This window comes from Chrysochloris asiatica, unplaced genomic scaffold (assembly GCF_000296735.1).
Source record: "Chrysochloris asiatica unplaced genomic scaffold, ChrAsi1.0 scaffold00422, whole genome shotgun sequence".
Classification (NCBI taxonomy): domain Eukaryota; kingdom Metazoa; phylum Chordata; class Mammalia; order Afrosoricida; family Chrysochloridae; genus Chrysochloris; species Chrysochloris asiatica.
In genome coordinates, this window is record NW_006408940.1 from 1,199,660 (window position 1) to 1,217,276 (window position 17,617).

The 17,617-nt window shown below is 49.1% G+C and overlaps 1 protein-coding gene across 1 annotated transcript in view; it reads left to right on the forward strand.

The window, feature by feature from the left end:
* LOC102833252 (adenylate cyclase type 7-like) overlaps nt 1–17,617 on the forward strand; it is a 38,084-nt gene that overhangs the window by 6,906 nt on the left and 13,561 nt on the right. Inside the window, 12 exon segments of the mRNA XM_006876864.1 lie at nt 681–845; nt 1,481–1,630; nt 2,150–2,298; nt 6,302–6,413; nt 10,103–10,230; nt 11,506–11,664; nt 11,805–11,937; nt 14,703–14,894; nt 15,264–15,298; nt 15,759–15,842; nt 15,941–16,019; nt 17,405–17,502. Of these exon segments, the coding sequence (XP_006876926.1) occupies nt 681–845; nt 1,481–1,630; nt 2,150–2,298; nt 6,302–6,413; nt 10,103–10,230; nt 11,506–11,664; nt 11,805–11,937; nt 14,703–14,894; nt 15,264–15,298; nt 15,759–15,842; nt 15,941–16,019; nt 17,405–17,502 (1,484 nt within the window).

Consider the following 17,617-nt stretch of genomic DNA (forward strand, 5'->3'; position numbering starts at 1 on the left):
GAGTCCCGTGGTCATGGCCCAGCTTAGACACTGTTGGTGAAGGTTGTTCCATTCTGTTCCTCTGCTCAGTGCATTTGGGCCATATGACCCTGTACTGGGGTGGGATCAGGTTCATTTAAAGCATGTAGACTGAGAGTTCATAAGGAGAGAGATTCCCTACAGAAAATGCCACTCTGGTCCTGGAGGGGGTGGATGCAGGGCAGGTTTGAGCAGCACCTGGCCTTCTGGGTTGGTTCCCAGCATGGATGGGCACTGCTGAAGGGATTCTGAGTGGTCTTTCTCAGACTCCCCTATGTAATGACTTCTGCTGTGGGAGGACCACATGGTGTGGGCACCTGTGAAGCTCATTAGTCACAAACATGGAGTCTCACTCCTGAGGTCACAGAATCAAACAAGCACATAGGAAGCGATGGATAATGCCAGCTGGGCTAGACCCTGAAGCACATTGTCACTGTTTTTTGTTCCATCTCATGTCCATCACTGGTGCTGGTTGTGTCTCACGCAGAGGGAGTGGGGCTGAGGACAGATGGGGTTTGGCATTCAAGTTTCTGGGAACCATCCCCACAAGCCATTGATCTTTGCTCAGCCTTGGGGTTTTGTTCTGGGCTAGAGACAGCTTGGCCAGGCACATCCCTGAATAGATGGCTGGTGTTCTGAGTCTGATGGTGGCCTGTCCCCAGGTACCCTTCTTCCAGTTTGTCATCTTCGTGGTATACACACTGCTGCCCTTCAGCATGTGGGGGGCCATTGTGGTGGGGATTGTCTCCACCACCTCCCATCTCCTTGTGCTTGGAGTCCTTGAGGGGATCTACAAGATGCCTAGTGACGACTACGTGGGAATGAAGGTAAGGGGTAGGCTGGGGGGCCTCTAAGGTAGAGTATGAAGTTTGGGGCTAAGAGCAGCCAGAGCTCTATGGAGGGAGTTGGACCCCTAAGCCTCAGGGCAAAATTTGGAGGCAGGCCACAATGCACCAAGGCCAGGTTCCCCAAATTTGCTGGTCCAGGACTCCCAGAAGTCCCAGCCCTCACCTGAGTCCTGACTCTGACCCTCCTTCCTGGGTCTTGTGTGTTGCTGTGGAGTAACATTCCTGAGTTCTGTGAGTTTGTGTTGTGTGAGGTGAATCTATTATTGATAATCAGTAGTGACTCATGGTGTTTTGCCCCTGATGGTCCTGGGCACCCACCCTGGGAGATAGCTGGTGCTACATCAGGCCCTGGACTCTTTGAAGTGGCGCCACCTCTGAAAGCCCTTCTGGACCATCAAATGCCTGAAGGATGCATAGCAGGGGCCAGAGTGCTGGTCCTATGGTTGTGGGACCTCAAGAGGAGGTCTGCCTCAGGAATGGGCAGCAGCTTGAGTCGACTGGAGGTCGGGAAAGGGGATGGCTACTTTCCTTGACCTGAACCTGGAAACTGCCAAGGGAGGTGGTGTGGGGACATAGCTGGACTGAATCCTGAACTCCGTCCCATCCTACCCCAGCTGCTATGCAGCGCTGCTGTCTTCCTGTGTGGAAATCTCACTGGTGCCTTCCACAAGCATCAGATGCAGGATGCCTCCAGAGACCTCCTCACCTACACTGTGAAATGCAACCAGATCCGCAGCAAGCTGCGCATTGAGAAACGGCAGCAGGTAGGCCCCCTGCCTCCAGAATCCCCATTCTCCAACCCCCAAATTCCCTGCACTTACCTTCCCATACCTCTGACACCTGTATCCTCAACCTCCCCACAACTATCCACTCCCTGCATAGCCTCCATCCCCCACCTCCACACTGCCCCAAATCATTTTATCTCCCTACCTTCCATGCCTGCACTCCCACCCAATGACTCCCATTTTCCTACCACCCCCACATTCCTCACACTCTCTGCCTCTTCCACTTCACATCCCCTCCCTACCCCAAAACCCATGCTCCCCAAACTTTCACACTTCCATTCCCCACCATCCTTCTCCTGTTTCCTTTGGGTCCTTTGACCCTATGGAGCTGCCGTGCACATTCGGAACATGGCCAGACCAAGGTGGTATCACTCCAGGGGGCTGCTGAGGACATGGGAGGGAGTTGGTGGCAGGATATATGTCAGCAGAGATGGAGGCATTATGAACAAAGACAATAGAAATGAGGCCTGTCTTTACTGGACTGCCCTGCATGCCCAGGAGAACCTGCTGCTGTCGGTGCTGCCAGCCCACATCTCCATGGGCATGAAGCTGGCCATCATCGAGAGGCTAAAGGAACACAGGGACCGTCACTATGTGCCCGACAACAACTTCCACTGCCTCTACGTCAAGCGGCACCAGAATGTCAGGTGGGTGGTGGGGCAGGGTCCCAAAGAAGGCCTGGCAGGTGGCCTCCCTGATCTCCTTTCTGGGGCTCATACCCCAGCCCACATCGGGATTGTGAACTGGGCAGAAATCTCAAAGAGCACCAGCAAAACTAGTTGCTGTTGAGTGTACTCCAACTTACGGTGACCTCATGTGTGCTCCATACGATTTTCAAGAACTAATTTTTTGAAAATAGATCACCAGGTCTTTCTTCTTAGGCACCTTTGGGTGAATTCTAGCCTGCAGTTAGAAGTTAGCATGTTAAATGTTTGTACTACCCAGTGACTCAGGGGTATTGTTGTCATTGTTAGATACTTTAGTGTTGGTTCCAACTCACAGTGACCCCGGGCACAGAGCAGAATAAAATATTGTCCAGTTCTGTGCCATCCTCACAATCATTGTTGTTTTTATTTTTTAAAGATATATTTCAGTTTATTTAAATTGTTAATTAGAATATGAAACCGAATTTGTAGTTAGTACCAGAAAATGGATTGAACTGTTTGTATTTAATGATAACAGCTTCTAAACAGGCTTCCAAGAGACTTACAGAAAAGCGGGAAAGCCCTAATATTATGCAACTAAAACTAGTGTTTCAAACAGATTAAAACAGATACAAAAACCGATTTATACGCCATTTCCTCACTCCCTTTTTTTATATATTTAGAAAGTGCAGGTTTAACAAAAGGTAGCCATATCCTTTCTAAATACAATGCCAATCATAGTTATGCAAACAAAGCTGTTAGTCAGTTACCCCAAAATCCCAGTGTTCAGCTCTTAAATCTTAAGTCACTAAATTTTAACAAGGATTAGAGAGAGTTAAAAATTTTAAAAGCTACAACCACATTCCAGATACAAAAGGAAGACACAAATACAACAGTAGGTTTAACCTTAAACTGGTTGAGTAGCTTACCATCATTTCAGTATTATTTTTGGTGGAAAATTACTGATTATCTGGCAATGCTGCTTTTTCTACTAGTAAATAATGATAAAGTCAAGTGAGGGAAAAACCTAACAACAACCAGTGAGGCATATAAAATTGTTTTTAGGACACTATCTAAAAATTCATGGATTTTCATAGCAGATATGTTCCTATGTTGTTTATATGAGTCAAGAGGACATTAAAATGCTATCCATGACACAGACAGACTTTTCAATGGAAGCTGCTGTCCTAAACTCAGCCTCTGCTAGAAATGAATCATACTGTTCACAGTTATTTTAAGAAAGGTGTCAAATCATTGCTGTTTGAAACCATTATTGCAACCACTGTGTTAGTCTGTTTCATTGAAGGCCTTCTTTTTCACTGACCCTCCACTTTACCAAGTGTGGTTTCCTACTCCAGGCACTGGTCCCTCCTGATGTCATGTCCATAACACAAAAGAAGTCTTGCCATCCTTGCTTATGAGGAGCATTCTGGCTGTACTTCTTCTAAGACAGATATGTCCATGGTATATGAGGGGCCTTCAAAAACATTCAATTCCAGTTTTCCATAAACTTTTTTTTTTTTAATGTTTTATTGTGTATTGAGTGATACATGGGGGAACATTAGTTTTACATTCATTCTATCCTATATCGTTTCATTGCCTTAGTTATCATCCCATCCATGCATCATCCCCCAACAAAAGGGTAGACCTTGCATGTCCACCCCCACCCCACAGTCCTCAGCACCCAGCCCCTTTCCCTCTCTGGGTCTCAACTCCCCAGGCACTCCATCTCTTCACGTTATCCTCTGTGTCTTCATCTCAGGCCTCACTGCTTCTCTGGGTGGGGTCCCGCTCTCCTTTCTTCTCCGTTGATGGTCCCAGGGCCCTCCGCTCCTAGACTGAACGGTTAGTCACTCCCCTCCTTGCTATAAAAATATCCACCTTTACATTTCCAGTCCTCACAATCAGTCCTGGTAACAATTTTCACCATTGCATCACATGAGACCCATCTGCATTTCTTTTCATCAGCCCTTCCTAGACAGGTTGGTTACTATACACTGGAGACTCCACTATCCTCCCCACCCTGTGGATCTAGGTTCCCTCTTGAAAGCTTGTAAGCCAGACACTTCTTACCTTTGCATCCCTCCCCCCATTTTGGGTAGCCAATGTTCAAGTTGCCCATCCCTTTCCACTCTTTGTGTGAAGGGGGTGGGGATAATTCTTGTAGCTGGGAATTTTTTCCTCTTTTGAGCTACTGCAGTTATAGGTGTAGGTCCAGTTCATCAAGTTGTATCAGATGACACTTTATGTTTATTTTATTTTTTTTATTTTTCTTCTTCTTTCTTTCTCGGGTTGAGTTCTGTTCATCCAGTCATTGAAGCCAGGTCATGTGGGTATCATCTGCAAGTGTGGGTGTTCTTACGTCTCTCTGCCCTCTTCTTATCAACTGGTCTCTTTGCTCTCTGCTCTAGTCCTCTGTGGCTGTGTCACTGACTCTGAGCCCATGGGTCCTTTGGTTCTGCCTCGCTTCAGACCGACCAAGTCTCCACCCAGGTTCGCAGTAGTGTGCAGAACAATGCAGGTCACTTCCCTTTATGGGTGACAGAGTGTGGATTTCCATTGCATCTTAGTCTTGGGAGAGGATCTGCACTGAGAGGACCCTGCCACTTGCCTTGATGCCTCCTGGGCTAGCAACTTGCTTGTTCTTGTGGTAGCAGTAGGACTGCTCTTACTGTTCTGTATTTTTCCTGTAGGTCTTTCTTTCAAGAAGTGTCTTCTGGTTTTCTGGCTGCTCCTGGCTGGTCTGCTTGCCCTTTCAAGAGGAAAGTTTCCTGTCTCTGAAGGTGTGAGTGTGGTTAGGCTTTGATCTATATTCTTATGTACTGCTGAGGCTCTTCAGGAAACCTCCTTCACTGGATACATTGTAGTCCCCTTTTAGGTATTCCAATCAGTTATAGGCAGAAGACGGTCTTACAAGCTTTCTAAGGTGACATCTTTGGCTATTCCTTTTTCTCCCCTTCCAGTGTCTGTTTTATAATATAATGTATGGGAAACGCAGGTTCAAAAGTCAGCCAAGCATCTTAACATTATTCCCACCTTTTCCCCATTCCAACCATATCCCAGTCTCTGTATCCCAGAGCCCTGTTGTTCCAAGGCTGTGCCTATATCTTTTTTTTTACTTCTGTCCCATTTAATTCATTCATATCTGTCTAGTTGTTCTTCCATAAACTTTTTGAATCACCTTTGTAGTTAATATTTTCCCTAACACCACAATTCAAAGGCATCATTTTTTCTTCTTCCTTATTCATTGTCCAACTTTCACATGCATATGAGTTGATTCAAAATACCATGATTTGTGTGAAAAGCATAAAGGGGCACAGGTCCCTCCTAACTGAGCGTAAGTCCCCTCCAGTCTTGGCACCAATTTGAAAGGACTACAGAATCTTAAATGTGGTTGTGGGTCTTGTGAGGCTGACCTGGCTCTGCCTGTTGGCTCAACATTACACCTAAGCACTGATCATGCTCAAAACAGAAAGAGTTGCCACAAACTGCAGCACTGGCATCCCAGCAGGTCATTCAATGTCTCTGAGCCTCCTTTGCTTGTCTGTAGAAGGGGAAGGTTACATGGGGTGTGTGAAGATGATGTGTGTGAAGTGTTGGGTTGTGGATCTTGGCTTAAGGGAGCATGGAGTCACATTTTACGGGGAGTTTACTTCTAAAGTCTATACTAATGGTGAGATTGCTGGTCTAGGAAAGGAAAATAATTTCTACATTGGAAACCTGCCTGTAAGGACATCATTCAATCATCTGCCCTGGCTGAGGGTAACAGGGGCTCCAAAGGGCCTGCAATCTATGGGTTTACTACACTTTGCTTTAACCTTATACCTCTGGAACTTTAAGTCAGCCCTGTGGCCAGGAGCTCAACCAGGCAGGGACAGTTGAGGCCCTGGCGGTTGAGGGAGCCCTTGACTCAGATCTGGCAGATGTCCAGGAGCCCTAGATAGCCCTCCTTACTCCTTCTGTCCATCTTCCACTGACTCCAACCTTCCACTGTCTCACCCTCCAGCATCCTGTATGCAGACATTGTGGGCTTCACGCGACTGGCCAGCGAATGCTCTCCCAAGGAGCTGGTGGTGGTGCTCAATGAGCTTTTTGGCAAGTTTGACCAGATCGCCAAGGTGAGCCTGAATCAGGTGCTGCTGCCCCTCATGGATGCCACACCCTTCCCTCTATGGACCATAATGTTAGGAGTCCCTCTCATTGCATCCATGGTGGATGGGGTATGCCCAGCACTGTGCTGGGATCAAGACAGGGAAGCCTGGGCTGAATCTTAGCATTCAGTCAGCAAATGCTTCCCAGTACCTGCTATGTGCTAGCTTGAGGAAGAGGGGAAGGTAGAAGTGGGCAAGGTAAGTAGAGATCTCCCCAAGAGTGTGTGGTGGTGGGGAGACAGGTGGCACTCACTGGGTAAATGCATGAGGACTATGCTCAGAAGAAACTTGAAAAGGCTGCTTGGAGGAAGAGATGGCTTATTCTCCCTACATAAGACCAGAACCTCAGCCTCCCCTGGCTAGGAAGGATTTCAGAATGCTGGACTACATCTTAGATGATATTAAAGTTTGAGAAAGCCATAAAGAGATGTAAAGGATCCAGACAAAAGAGAACAGTATTCAGGCAGGGAAGGTAAAAGCCCAGAGTAGAGGAAAAACTTTATCTCATGAAATTCACATGTCTCACTGTGAATGTGACCGAGTGAGAGGGAGACAAGGTTGCCAGGTGTGCAGTGCTTTGAGAGATGAAGTGAGGAGTGGGGATTTGACTTAAGGACCCTGGGCGGCAAGGAAGATGCCTAGCAGAGTAGAGGTACTGGGCAAGTAGGGGCTCTAGGGTGCAGCCAACTGGGGAAGAATCTGGAGAGCAGACAGGGCTTGGCTGAGATCCCACTTACTGTTTGTTTTGTCTTTGTGTGTGTGCATGCACATGCATGTGTTGTGGTTGAGAGGAATACTTGTTGTTGTTGTTAAGTGCCGTCAAGTCGACTCCAGAGGAATACTTGTTATTGTTGTTGTTAAGTGCCGTCGAGTCAGTTTCGACCCATAGCGACCCTGAATAGGGTTTCCGAGGCTGTAAATCTTTACGGGAGCAGATCGCCTCATCTTTCTCCCGCGGAGCAGCTGGTAGTTTCGAACTGCTTACTTAGTCATCCATTAATTCACCAAGTGGTGCTGAGACCGTCTGAGTGTGAGGCTCTAAGGTGTGGGCCATCCATCTAGCTGTTCACAATCTATGTGCAATGTGCTTTGTTTGAATAGGAGTGCAGGGGGCTAAGGGAACCTGGGAACACTGAGTCCAGAGATGATTCCTGTTCAAGAGACGATTCCTGGAAGAGGTGGCTGCTAAGTAACAACTGAAGCATAGATCTAAGCTTAGATCTCTATCTCAATTGCACATTTGAATCATATGGGAAACTTCAACACCAATACCCAAACCCCACACCCATCAGAGATTTTAAGAGTCCCCAGGTGATTCTCTGTGTAGAAAACCAAAGGTCTAGAACTTGATGGGAGTCAAGTACTGGTTCCACTCAAGGGAGATGTTTTTGATGGTCAGAACTTTTGAATCCTAGGAGGGATTTCTACATCAGGAGGTAGGCGTACAATCACAGTAGATAACCAAATCCCTACTGATGAAAATGAACAGCAAGTTTCATGTCCATGGAATGACATGGACACAGAGTGAAAGGGGAACAAAGTCATGAGAACCTTTGCCAGGGATGTCTCAAAGAAGTGTCCTGCCCTAGGCATTGGAGGCTGAGTGCTCTCGTAGTCTTGTCTAGTCAGGAGTCTTGTTTCATTCAGGAGCTTAAACTTTTCCTGAACCAGCAGGTGGGGGCCCCGGTGGTTGGCCATAGGGGGTGCAGGTGCCTGGATATCAGAACACAAATGTCCCTCTCTGCTACAAATCCAGTGATCTCTCCCTCTATATGTGCTCAGGAGGTGGAGCCCTGATGTGCAGATAGGGAAAGGAGGCCTGGGCAGGTGCTACCTCTCAGCTAGAGGGTCCAGCCTCTGGGCAGAGATGGTCCCAGCTATTTTTCCCACCAGCAATCAGTAACCTCCCCCCAAGAGCCAGGGCTCACTTGCCCAGAGGATCCCCATTGCTTCTGGGCTCTGGGTCCCCAAATTTCCTGGTTTGTAAGTCATACGCACAGTGGACCTGTCAGATGTGCAGAGGAGTAGTCTTGGTGCCAGGTTCCCACAGTCCACCGGTTCCCAACAGTCGATGTTAGCTGAGGCTGGTCCAGAGGGCAGTCCTGCACTGGTTGGAACTGATCTCCTCTTCCAGCTTCTTGTCACTTTCTAGAAAGCCCCTGTCCTCACATCCTTCCTGCTTCTCAGAACCCAAATTGTGCCAGACAGGCCTAATAGGAAACACTTGACACACACTCAAGTTGGGTAATCTGAGGAGGATGAAGTAAATGGAGTTTTCACAAAAGTTTGCACAGGTACAAAGAACTTCCAGGGAGGGCTGGTGCTGTGCTGGGTCAGACCTGATGGACATGAGGGAGCAGGTGCGAGACCTGGAGATGAGGATGTCTTCTTCAGAAGCTTAGCTGACTTTTAGGGATCCTACAGTACTCCAGTTCTCACCTTCCTCCTTCTAGTCTACCTGAAAGCCAGAGAGTAAGACTGTCAATGTACTCACAAGGGACAGCAGGAATTGGTATGGGTTGGTGTAGGATGCAAGGAGGGGGAGTAAGTTGGAGGGCAAAGGATCACAGCCCAATCATGTAGCTTCCTCTTCAGAGTTCCTAAAACCTACCCACAAGGCCTTGGTGTGTATAGCCTTTGCTCAGGGTTCCCATGGCCACAGCACAATCTCAGTTGGAACCTTGGACACCCCTCCCGTTCTGTCCTCCTTCTGTGGCTGTTTCTTCACATTAGCCTGGTTTCATGTGACCTGAGCTTCATCCTTCTCAACTTCTTTCTCTGCACACTCATCTTTCCTGTCTGCTCTCCTTCTACCTCCTAAACTTTGCTCATTTTGCATGCGTAGCCACAAAGTTCTCTTTGGTTACCTTGACACCTGTTAATTCTTGCCCTTGGGCCTCACCATTCCTTATTTGCTACCTCTGCCCTCATTTTTCCTCACTCACTCCACTTCAACCTCAGGGCCTTTGCATGTGCTGCTGCTTTCTGGAATGCTTGTCCTTCAGTACTGATGTGGCTCATTCTCTTGGTTCTTTTTTCAAATGTCACCTTCTTCAGTAGGCCTATTCTGACCTCCTGGGAACAGCTTCTCCCATCCAATGCCTCATTTTCTCTGAAACACCAATCACTATTAGGTGTGTGGCTGTGTGCCGTGGAGTTGGTTCCGACTCATAGTGACCCTGTACAGGGTTTCTGAGGCTGTAAATCTTTATGGGAGCAGAACGCCTCATCTTTCTCCCGCAGAACAGCTGGTAGTTTCAAACTGCTGACCTTGCAGTTTGCAGCCCAATTTGTAACCACTATGCTACCAGAGCTCCTTAGATTTGGTGCATAGATATGATTTATCTTACTTAGTGTTCAACTCTCTCACCGGCATATGGTGAAAAAGGGTTGCAGGGATTTTTGTTCACTGTTGTGTCCCAGGGCTATTCACTCAGTAGGTGCTCAAACATTGCATGGATAAATGAAACAAAGGCTCCCTGAGAGGCGTTCAGGTGACTGCTTGTTTGGGGGACTCTTTTTGGTGAGATTCCCTGTCACAAGGGCTTTCACTAGACAGAAGCTCAGAAGGTAATCCCTAGCTGAGAAAGAGCCTGGCTCACCCTGGCAAGACCCCTGGCTCTGATGTCCTCCATTAGCCTCTTCTGTTCCCACAGGCCAACGAGTGCATGAGGATCAAGATCCTTGGTGACTGCTACTACTGTGTATCTGGTCTGCCTGTGTCCTTGCCCACCCATGCCCGGAACTGTGTGAAGATGGGTCTGGACATGTGTGAGGCCATTAAGTAGGTACCAGGGGCAGGCTTATCCCCATGATGGACCTGTCCTGCCTCTCAAGGCACAGGGAAGGGGAGCATGCATCACTCCCATTTCACAGATGAAGAAATTATGACAAAGTGGACTGCCTGAATTCTCTAGCTAGCAGAGGGGCCCAGACTCAGCTTACTCTTCCCTCTGTGTCCACCTGTGCCAGGGCTCTATGTTCCAGAAGAGTGTCTCACAGCTCAGAGCTGGGTAGTGTGAGGAAGGGACAGTTAAGCTCCATTTTTACCAAGGACTGAGTCTTAGTAACAGCAGGAGGGCTTCAGGGCATATAGCAAGCGAACCTTTTAAACTAGCAACCCAAGTCCAAGGTTCCATCTGCTTCCTGCTTTCTCTTCTGAAGATCCTAGACTCAGGCAGGAGACTGGCTTTTGCAGGTTCAGGGGAAGTCTAAACCTCCCAGGGCTCCTGCCCATTGATACCCAGTTGTTGGTCCAGCCCCATCTCCAGTTCTGCCTCCTGACATCTTCCCAGAAATGTTTGGTGCTTTTGGAAAGACCCTGGACAGGGGTCCCGATCCTAGCATGGCTCTGTGTGACCTCAGATGTCTGACTTTCTTCGTGTCTGCTTCCTCTCTCTAGACTGTGGAGGCTGTACTAAATCCCCTAGAACACCTTCAACCTTTGATCTTTGGAGACCCAGTGTATCACCAACCCTGTTGGTGGGCACATGGCACCAACTACACCTTGACCCTCACCCTCTAGTCAAAGAGACTCAGATGTTGCTTGTTTGTGGCGGGCACATTGGGCATCTGGTGAAACTCTAGCTTGGGGATCCTAGTGTGGAGTGGTGTCCCAGGGCCAGCAGCTCCTAGGGCTCCAATTTTCCAGAGATGGGATGTCAGCGACCCCCAAGGCTGGCTCATGCTTCTTGTCTTCCCAGGGGTTAGGGTGGTACCTTGCCCCTCTGTAGACTTAGGCAGGCTGCCAGACAGGGAAAATTCATGGATAGTATTAGAGACCCATCATAACGAGCTCTTGTGGTCCATGGCAAGTGGAGTTCATCCTTCTGGCTACCCAGCTTTCAGGTTCAAGGGATGACCAGATCCCTTGCACCCTCTTAGCAACCATGTTCTCAGTTCCTCCTGAGGAGATAGCCCTATCCATGTAAGAATATTCTCTCCTGTGAAGTGGGCCTGCTGTGTTCTGTACTCTTGCCCACCTACTTGCTCTGCCTCCACCCCATCCCACCTCCCCACCCAGAGTTTGGGTGTGAGGTGACCAGGCTGCTCTGTTCAGGCAGGTGCGGGAGGCCACAGGTGTGGACATCAGCATGCGTGTAGGCATCCACTCAGGGAATGTGCTGTGTGGGGTCATTGGGCTGCTCAAGTGGCAGTACGATGTGTGGTCACACGATGTGTCCCTGGCCAACAGGATGGAGGCGGCAGGAGTCCCTGGGTGAGGCAAAATCAGAGGTTGGGAGTAGGCTAAGGGGGGCTGGGGTGGCAGCGGGTGTGGACAAAGGGAATGGAGTCAGTGGCCTGTGGGGGTGAAGGGTATCAGGCCCCAGGGCTCTGCTTGATTCTGGTATCCCTTAGCCGGGTGCACATCACAGAGGCGACATTGAAGCATCTGGACAAGACGTACGAGGTGGAGGATGGGCACGGGCAACAGAGGGACCCCTACCTGAAGGAGATGAACATCCATACCTATCTGGTCATTGATCCTCGGGTATGTGGGTGAAGGGGATGGGGCTGACAGTGGACACCCTATGGCCTAGCTGTACTGGGCACCAGGGTCCCTACCCCGGGAGAAGATCCCTATGAAGGCTTCTCTCTAAGGCTAGAACTGGGGAGAGGACTGCGAGGGTAGGAGTGAGCTCCCCATCACTGGGTATGTGCTAGGCACCAAGTAACAACTTCTCTGGGCCTCTATGTTCTTCCCTACAAAACTCCCTGCCTCCCAGAGCAAGGAGTAAAAAGGCTAATCTGAGTAGAGTGCTCACTTATACTAGCGGCATCATAAGTACTCTATACAAAAGCACTAGTATTTTTTTCCCCATGAATTTGCCTCTAATCTTTTTTTTTTTTTTTTAATTTAAGACACATTTTCAAAGCATACTCTGAATAAGAACTAGGAAGGCAGGGACCTATGGGTACTTGGGACTCTTGATAGTCATGTCAGCTGCTTTCTCCCTTCCTATCTGTCCATGGGCCAGGTAGAATCAGCCCTGGTGGGTCATACATTTGCTCTGCCCATCCGCACAAAGCCACGCTTTATCATCTGGGGAGGCCAGTGTGTCTGGCAGCTGCATGGTGAATCCTCTGTGATGCACAATCAGGAATGTTGGGGGTGGCAGGCTTGTTCTAACTTCTCACTGCTTGTCCGAACCTCAGGGTTTGCCTGATGGTGATCTCAGGACAGCAAAGACCAGGGGGAGCCCCATCCCGTCTAAGTTCTCCAGTGGTGGTCTCTAAAAGAATAATCCATCTGATGCTGAGTTGTCTCCTGGAAAGTTGTCACTCCTCCTGGTACCCAGATTCTGTTGCTCTTAAAACCCAAATGCCTCATCCTATCCTCCCACCCTCTCTTCTCCTCTCCCAGTGCAGTGGCCCCAGTCCCAGCCCACCCTTCCTGACCCCCCAGCCCTACTCCCAGACTCCACCACTAGGCTTTTCCCCTCTGTCTAGAGCACTCTTTCTCTGTCCCAGCAGTCGTTTCTTCTTTTTACTTGCTTGTCAATGTGAGCTCCAAGCTATAGGTGCAAGGGTCTTTCCTCAGCAGTCTGCAACCAGCCCCCCACCCCATACCTAGAACAATGTGGGCAAGGAGCAGGTGCTCAGATCATTTGTGAATTAATGAACCCCCAACCTTCAACACAAAAAAAGGAGACAGAACCCTAAAACCCACTCCCTGCAGGGCTACAGGTTTAGCAAATGGAAATACAGAACACCCAGTTAAATCTGGATTTCAGATAAACAATGAATAATTTCTCAGTATATCAGTGCCTCGTGTAGTTTTTACCTTAGTGTCCTTTATTTTATTTGGAGATCCTGCTCCTTCCCTTGTTTGTAGCTATTCTTGGGCAGGTAACCCATTCAAATAGTTTAAAATAAAAAAAGGTATACAAGGTATGTAGTAAAGCAGTTCCCTCCCACCATGTCCCCTAGCCAGCATTGCTGCTGTTAGCTGCCATTGAGGGGGCCCCAACTCAAGACAACCCATGCACAATGGAATCAAATGCTGTCCAGTTCTGTAGCTTCCCCATGGTCAGTTGCAGACTGGATCATTGCGATCTTCTTTTTGGAAACAGATCATCACACCTTTCTTTCCATCTTATCTGGAAGTTCTGCTAAAACCTATTTGGCATCGTACATCACAAAAGCCTCCATCAACAGACTGTGCCAAAGGTTTAAGAGTATTCCCATCTCCAGTGGAGTATGGACATTTCCAGGAAAATTGTTGCTTATGGCTAAGCCGTGCTGTGGCTATAAGTGCTTATCCATGTGGGTGCTTGCAGAGTCCTAAAATATGGGATGTTAGCGGACAGAGGGGTACTCAATGACCTTGAGGTGGTCTAAGCTTGTCTCTGTCAGCCTCAGGACCCTTTCTTGTCCCTTCTGTGATTCCAGGCTTGCCAGCTACCTACCTAGTAAAGGCCCTGGTGTAAAGTTCTTGTGGGGTTTGGGCTGACATTTAGGAGGAGGTAAGCTCTGGTAGCGTAGTGGTTACGAATCGGGCTGCGAACCTTAAGGTCAGCGGTTCGAAACTACCAGCCGCTCCGCGGGAGAAAGATGAGGCTTTCTACTCCTGTAAAGATTTACACCCTCGGAAACCCTGTACAGGGTCGCTATGGGTCAGAACCGACTCGATGGCACATAACAACAACAACAACAAAGCTGGGCACACAGGTCTACCCTGGGTGTGTACCCATTTGGAACCTGTCTTAAAATCAGTGGTTCTGCTCAGGGCAGACAATCATGGACCAGCCAATAGTCCTAATGGGTCCATACTATGTATGGCTCCATGGCCTCACAAGTAAACTCCCTGGAAGGCTGACAGGGGTGGGGGTAGTGGCTGCTCCCCACAGGGAGGAGAGGACTGGGATGACTGACATGCTGGCCACACATATGGCTTTCCTAGATGTGGTTTCCTCAAGGTGCCTTTTGGGGGTGGGTCTGATGAGCATTCAACCCCCTCTAGTATAGTGTCTGCTTCTGAGAAGCCTTCAAGGGGCAAGTGGAACACAGAACTCCAAGGGAGCCATTCAGTCTGTGTTCACTCCCAGGGCAGGAACGGGCACTGAACAAAACTTCCAGTGCTTCCAGCGATGCACTGGGATTCAGTGTCCAGAAAGGGCCTGAGATGCCTTGTGCCTGTTTTGTCCTACTTTGCTGGATTGCTGTTTCAGTGTTGTGTTTGGGGAGAGCAGGATGGAGTGGTAGTCCCTTCCTGCAGGGGGAAGTGAGAAAGGCTGACTCTGCATCTGCCTACAGAGCCAGCAGCCACCCCCATCCAGTCATCACCTCCCCAAGCCCAAAGGGGATGCAACTCTGAAGATGCGGGCATCAGTACGAATGACCCGTTACCTGGAGTCCTGGGGTGCCGCTCGGCCTTTTGCACACCTCAATCACCGAGAGAGCATGATCAGCAGTGATACCCCTGTTATCAATGTCCGGAGGCCTCGGGTAAGCCCTGCCCTCTTCCCCCAATACCCCAAAGATCTGTGGAGCAGTCTTGCAGGGAGAAAGAACTTATAGTAATGCCACTATTTTGAGCTTCACATTTTCCCCGTCTCTGGGCTGCCTGTTTCCTGAGGCTGCTGGAAGAGTGAAGCATTTGGACAGTACTCCAGGTGGCCAGGAAATGTCCTTGCCTCCTCCTTGTCTAGACTGAGTCTAGATTGAGTGCAGGACACCTGCAGTTTGAACACGACTGATACTGTGCTGTGTTTCTGAAGTATGCCCAGGATGACACACTCAGCTGGACCACACAGACTTCAGGGCCAGCCATCTGGGGAATAATGTCTCATTCTTTCCTCCCCCAATCAATTCCAGGCCATTCCCCTGCGGCGCCACTGGACCCCAGACAGGTAACATGTACTGTTCCCTCCTGGCTAAATCCTGCCCCATCACCTTCTGATCAGCCAGGATGCAGCTCAAGGGCCAGTCCAGGACCTCTGTGAAGTTTGCTGCAGTCCATACTAAAGTGTTTCTAGGAACCAGAACTCCCTGACCTGTGGCTTTTCTTCACGGCCTTGAGCAATGATTGAGCACAGTGGGGTGGGGGTTAGTGGGAATGGTGTAATCTGGTCTCAATGCCTGCCCTCTGCTTCCTGCTGGGCTGCTGGTTAGTGGGTAGGGTTGGGCTTGCCTGCTTCTCTGAAGCTCAGTGGGCCTCCACCCCCATCCTTCAGCAGGCCTTTGTGAGGCTCTGTGGCTTCCATAGGACCCTGGAGTCCCACTTAAGTGAGCTCTCTCTCTCACACCTTTGCGCTGGACAGTAGACACTGGGTGCCGGGGTCATGCAGAGATGGGGGTGTCTGGTTTCAGAAGTTCATCTCCCAAGGGGCAGTCAGAGGAAGACTCATATGACGATGAGATGCTATCAGCCATCGAGGGACTCAGCTCTACACAGTGAGGCTCCCATATCCTCCTAAATGGAGTCCATTGTCTTTAAGTGTGGCCCCAGGTAGCTCCTCCCCTTCCCTCACCCCTGGTGCTGCTGACCACAGGTCCTACTGCTCTAAGTCAGATGACTTCCACACCTGTACCTGTGTGCCCATCTTCCTGGAGAAGAGCTTTGAGCGAGAGGTGAGGACCGCGGGGCCGTCCCCACCCCAGAGAAACAGGGATCCAATAATTGGTGTGGGTTTGGGGTGCTGGCTCTGGGACACCCAATATCCCTAAATGCTCTTTAAAGGAAGGGGATTCTCTACAACTATGGGGGTAATCTGGTCCACCTCTGACTTAAGATTCTTTTCCTGTTGCCTCCTTCCTCTCCTAAATATCCCTCCTTCCCATTTGGTAAGTCATCATGAAGGACCTGAAGGCTTTTGCAGCTATCAAATGCCAATACTTCAGCTGGCCAGGGCCATGAACAGCATAGGCTGATAGCACTGGCCCTATAATTTTAAAAAGAAAACCACTCAAAACGTTGTATTCGAGTTGGACAACATGGCTTTTGTATCAACAGTGACACGTCAACCTTACTGAACTGGGTCTGGCAACACCCTAGGCACATGTTATATAATCTAACCCTCAGACCAGTTGGGTAAGGTGGGTGTTGGTACCTCATTTCATAGACATAGACAGGAAGCTAATTATGGAACCTAGAAGTATAAATGTGCAATCTAGAGCAGAACACATCTTTACTTCAGGTAAACCAATGCCCCAGGCAAATGGCAAATTGATGTCTCCAGTTCAGGAAGGCAAGGCTTTGCTCTCTCTGGAACTTCCTAAGTTGGTGGGGGGGGGGGGGGGGCTCCCTATGTGAGGAGCTTGGGTCTGGAGGCAGGTGTGTTGCTGTGTGCTGAGTTGATTGAGACTTTAGTGCCCCTTCAGAACATAGTAAAACAGTCCCATAGGGTTTCCAATCTTTACAGAACAGACTGCCACATCTTTCTCTTGGTGGGTTCAAACCATGACATTTTGGTTGGCAGTTTAGTGCTTAACTGAGGCATATGTGGCCACCATAAAATCTGGAGGCCCATCTGCTGTGTGATCCTTGGTAGGCTGTGACCTCTTTAAGCTTTGCTTCCCCACCTGTGGCAGGGCCCTCCTGAACTGTCCTAAGAGATAATAAATTGTGTGGAAGAGGAGCTCGGGTTCCGTGAAGCACAGGGTCTCAAGCCCAAATTACTTCTTGGTTTGAAAAAGTACACCCATCCACTCCAGACTCAGCCTTAAATGCTGATTTTTCTCCTGTCCATCCCTCACTATTTGAGACTGCTGAGGGACCTGAGTATAAAGTTGAAGATTTGAGCAGGGCAGCAGAGGGTAGCTATAGCTTCTAAATAAAATAAGGGGACAAAAAATAGAAAGGAATGAGTTATTAATGTGACAGCATCACTTAAAACTCCAGGAGAGATGTGAAATTATTTTTAAGGGTGTGTGTGTGTGACAGAGGTGGGCCTGCAAAGGGGTCAAAGCAAGTGACCCTACAGGTGTGTGTCCTTCATCCTCTCTGTTGACCTCAGTATCGCCTGGCACCCATTCCCCGGGCCCGCCACTACTTCGTCTGTACCAGCCTGGTCTTCCTCTGCATCCTGTTCATCAACGCCCTGCTGATGCCCAGGTCAGTTGGGTGGGGCTGCACAGTCCAGGCTAGTGGGGAGGTGACCTTGGCAGAACCCACTAGAAAACCCTTAGGGAGTGACATAATCAGATCAGAATGGTTGCGGTTATGATTT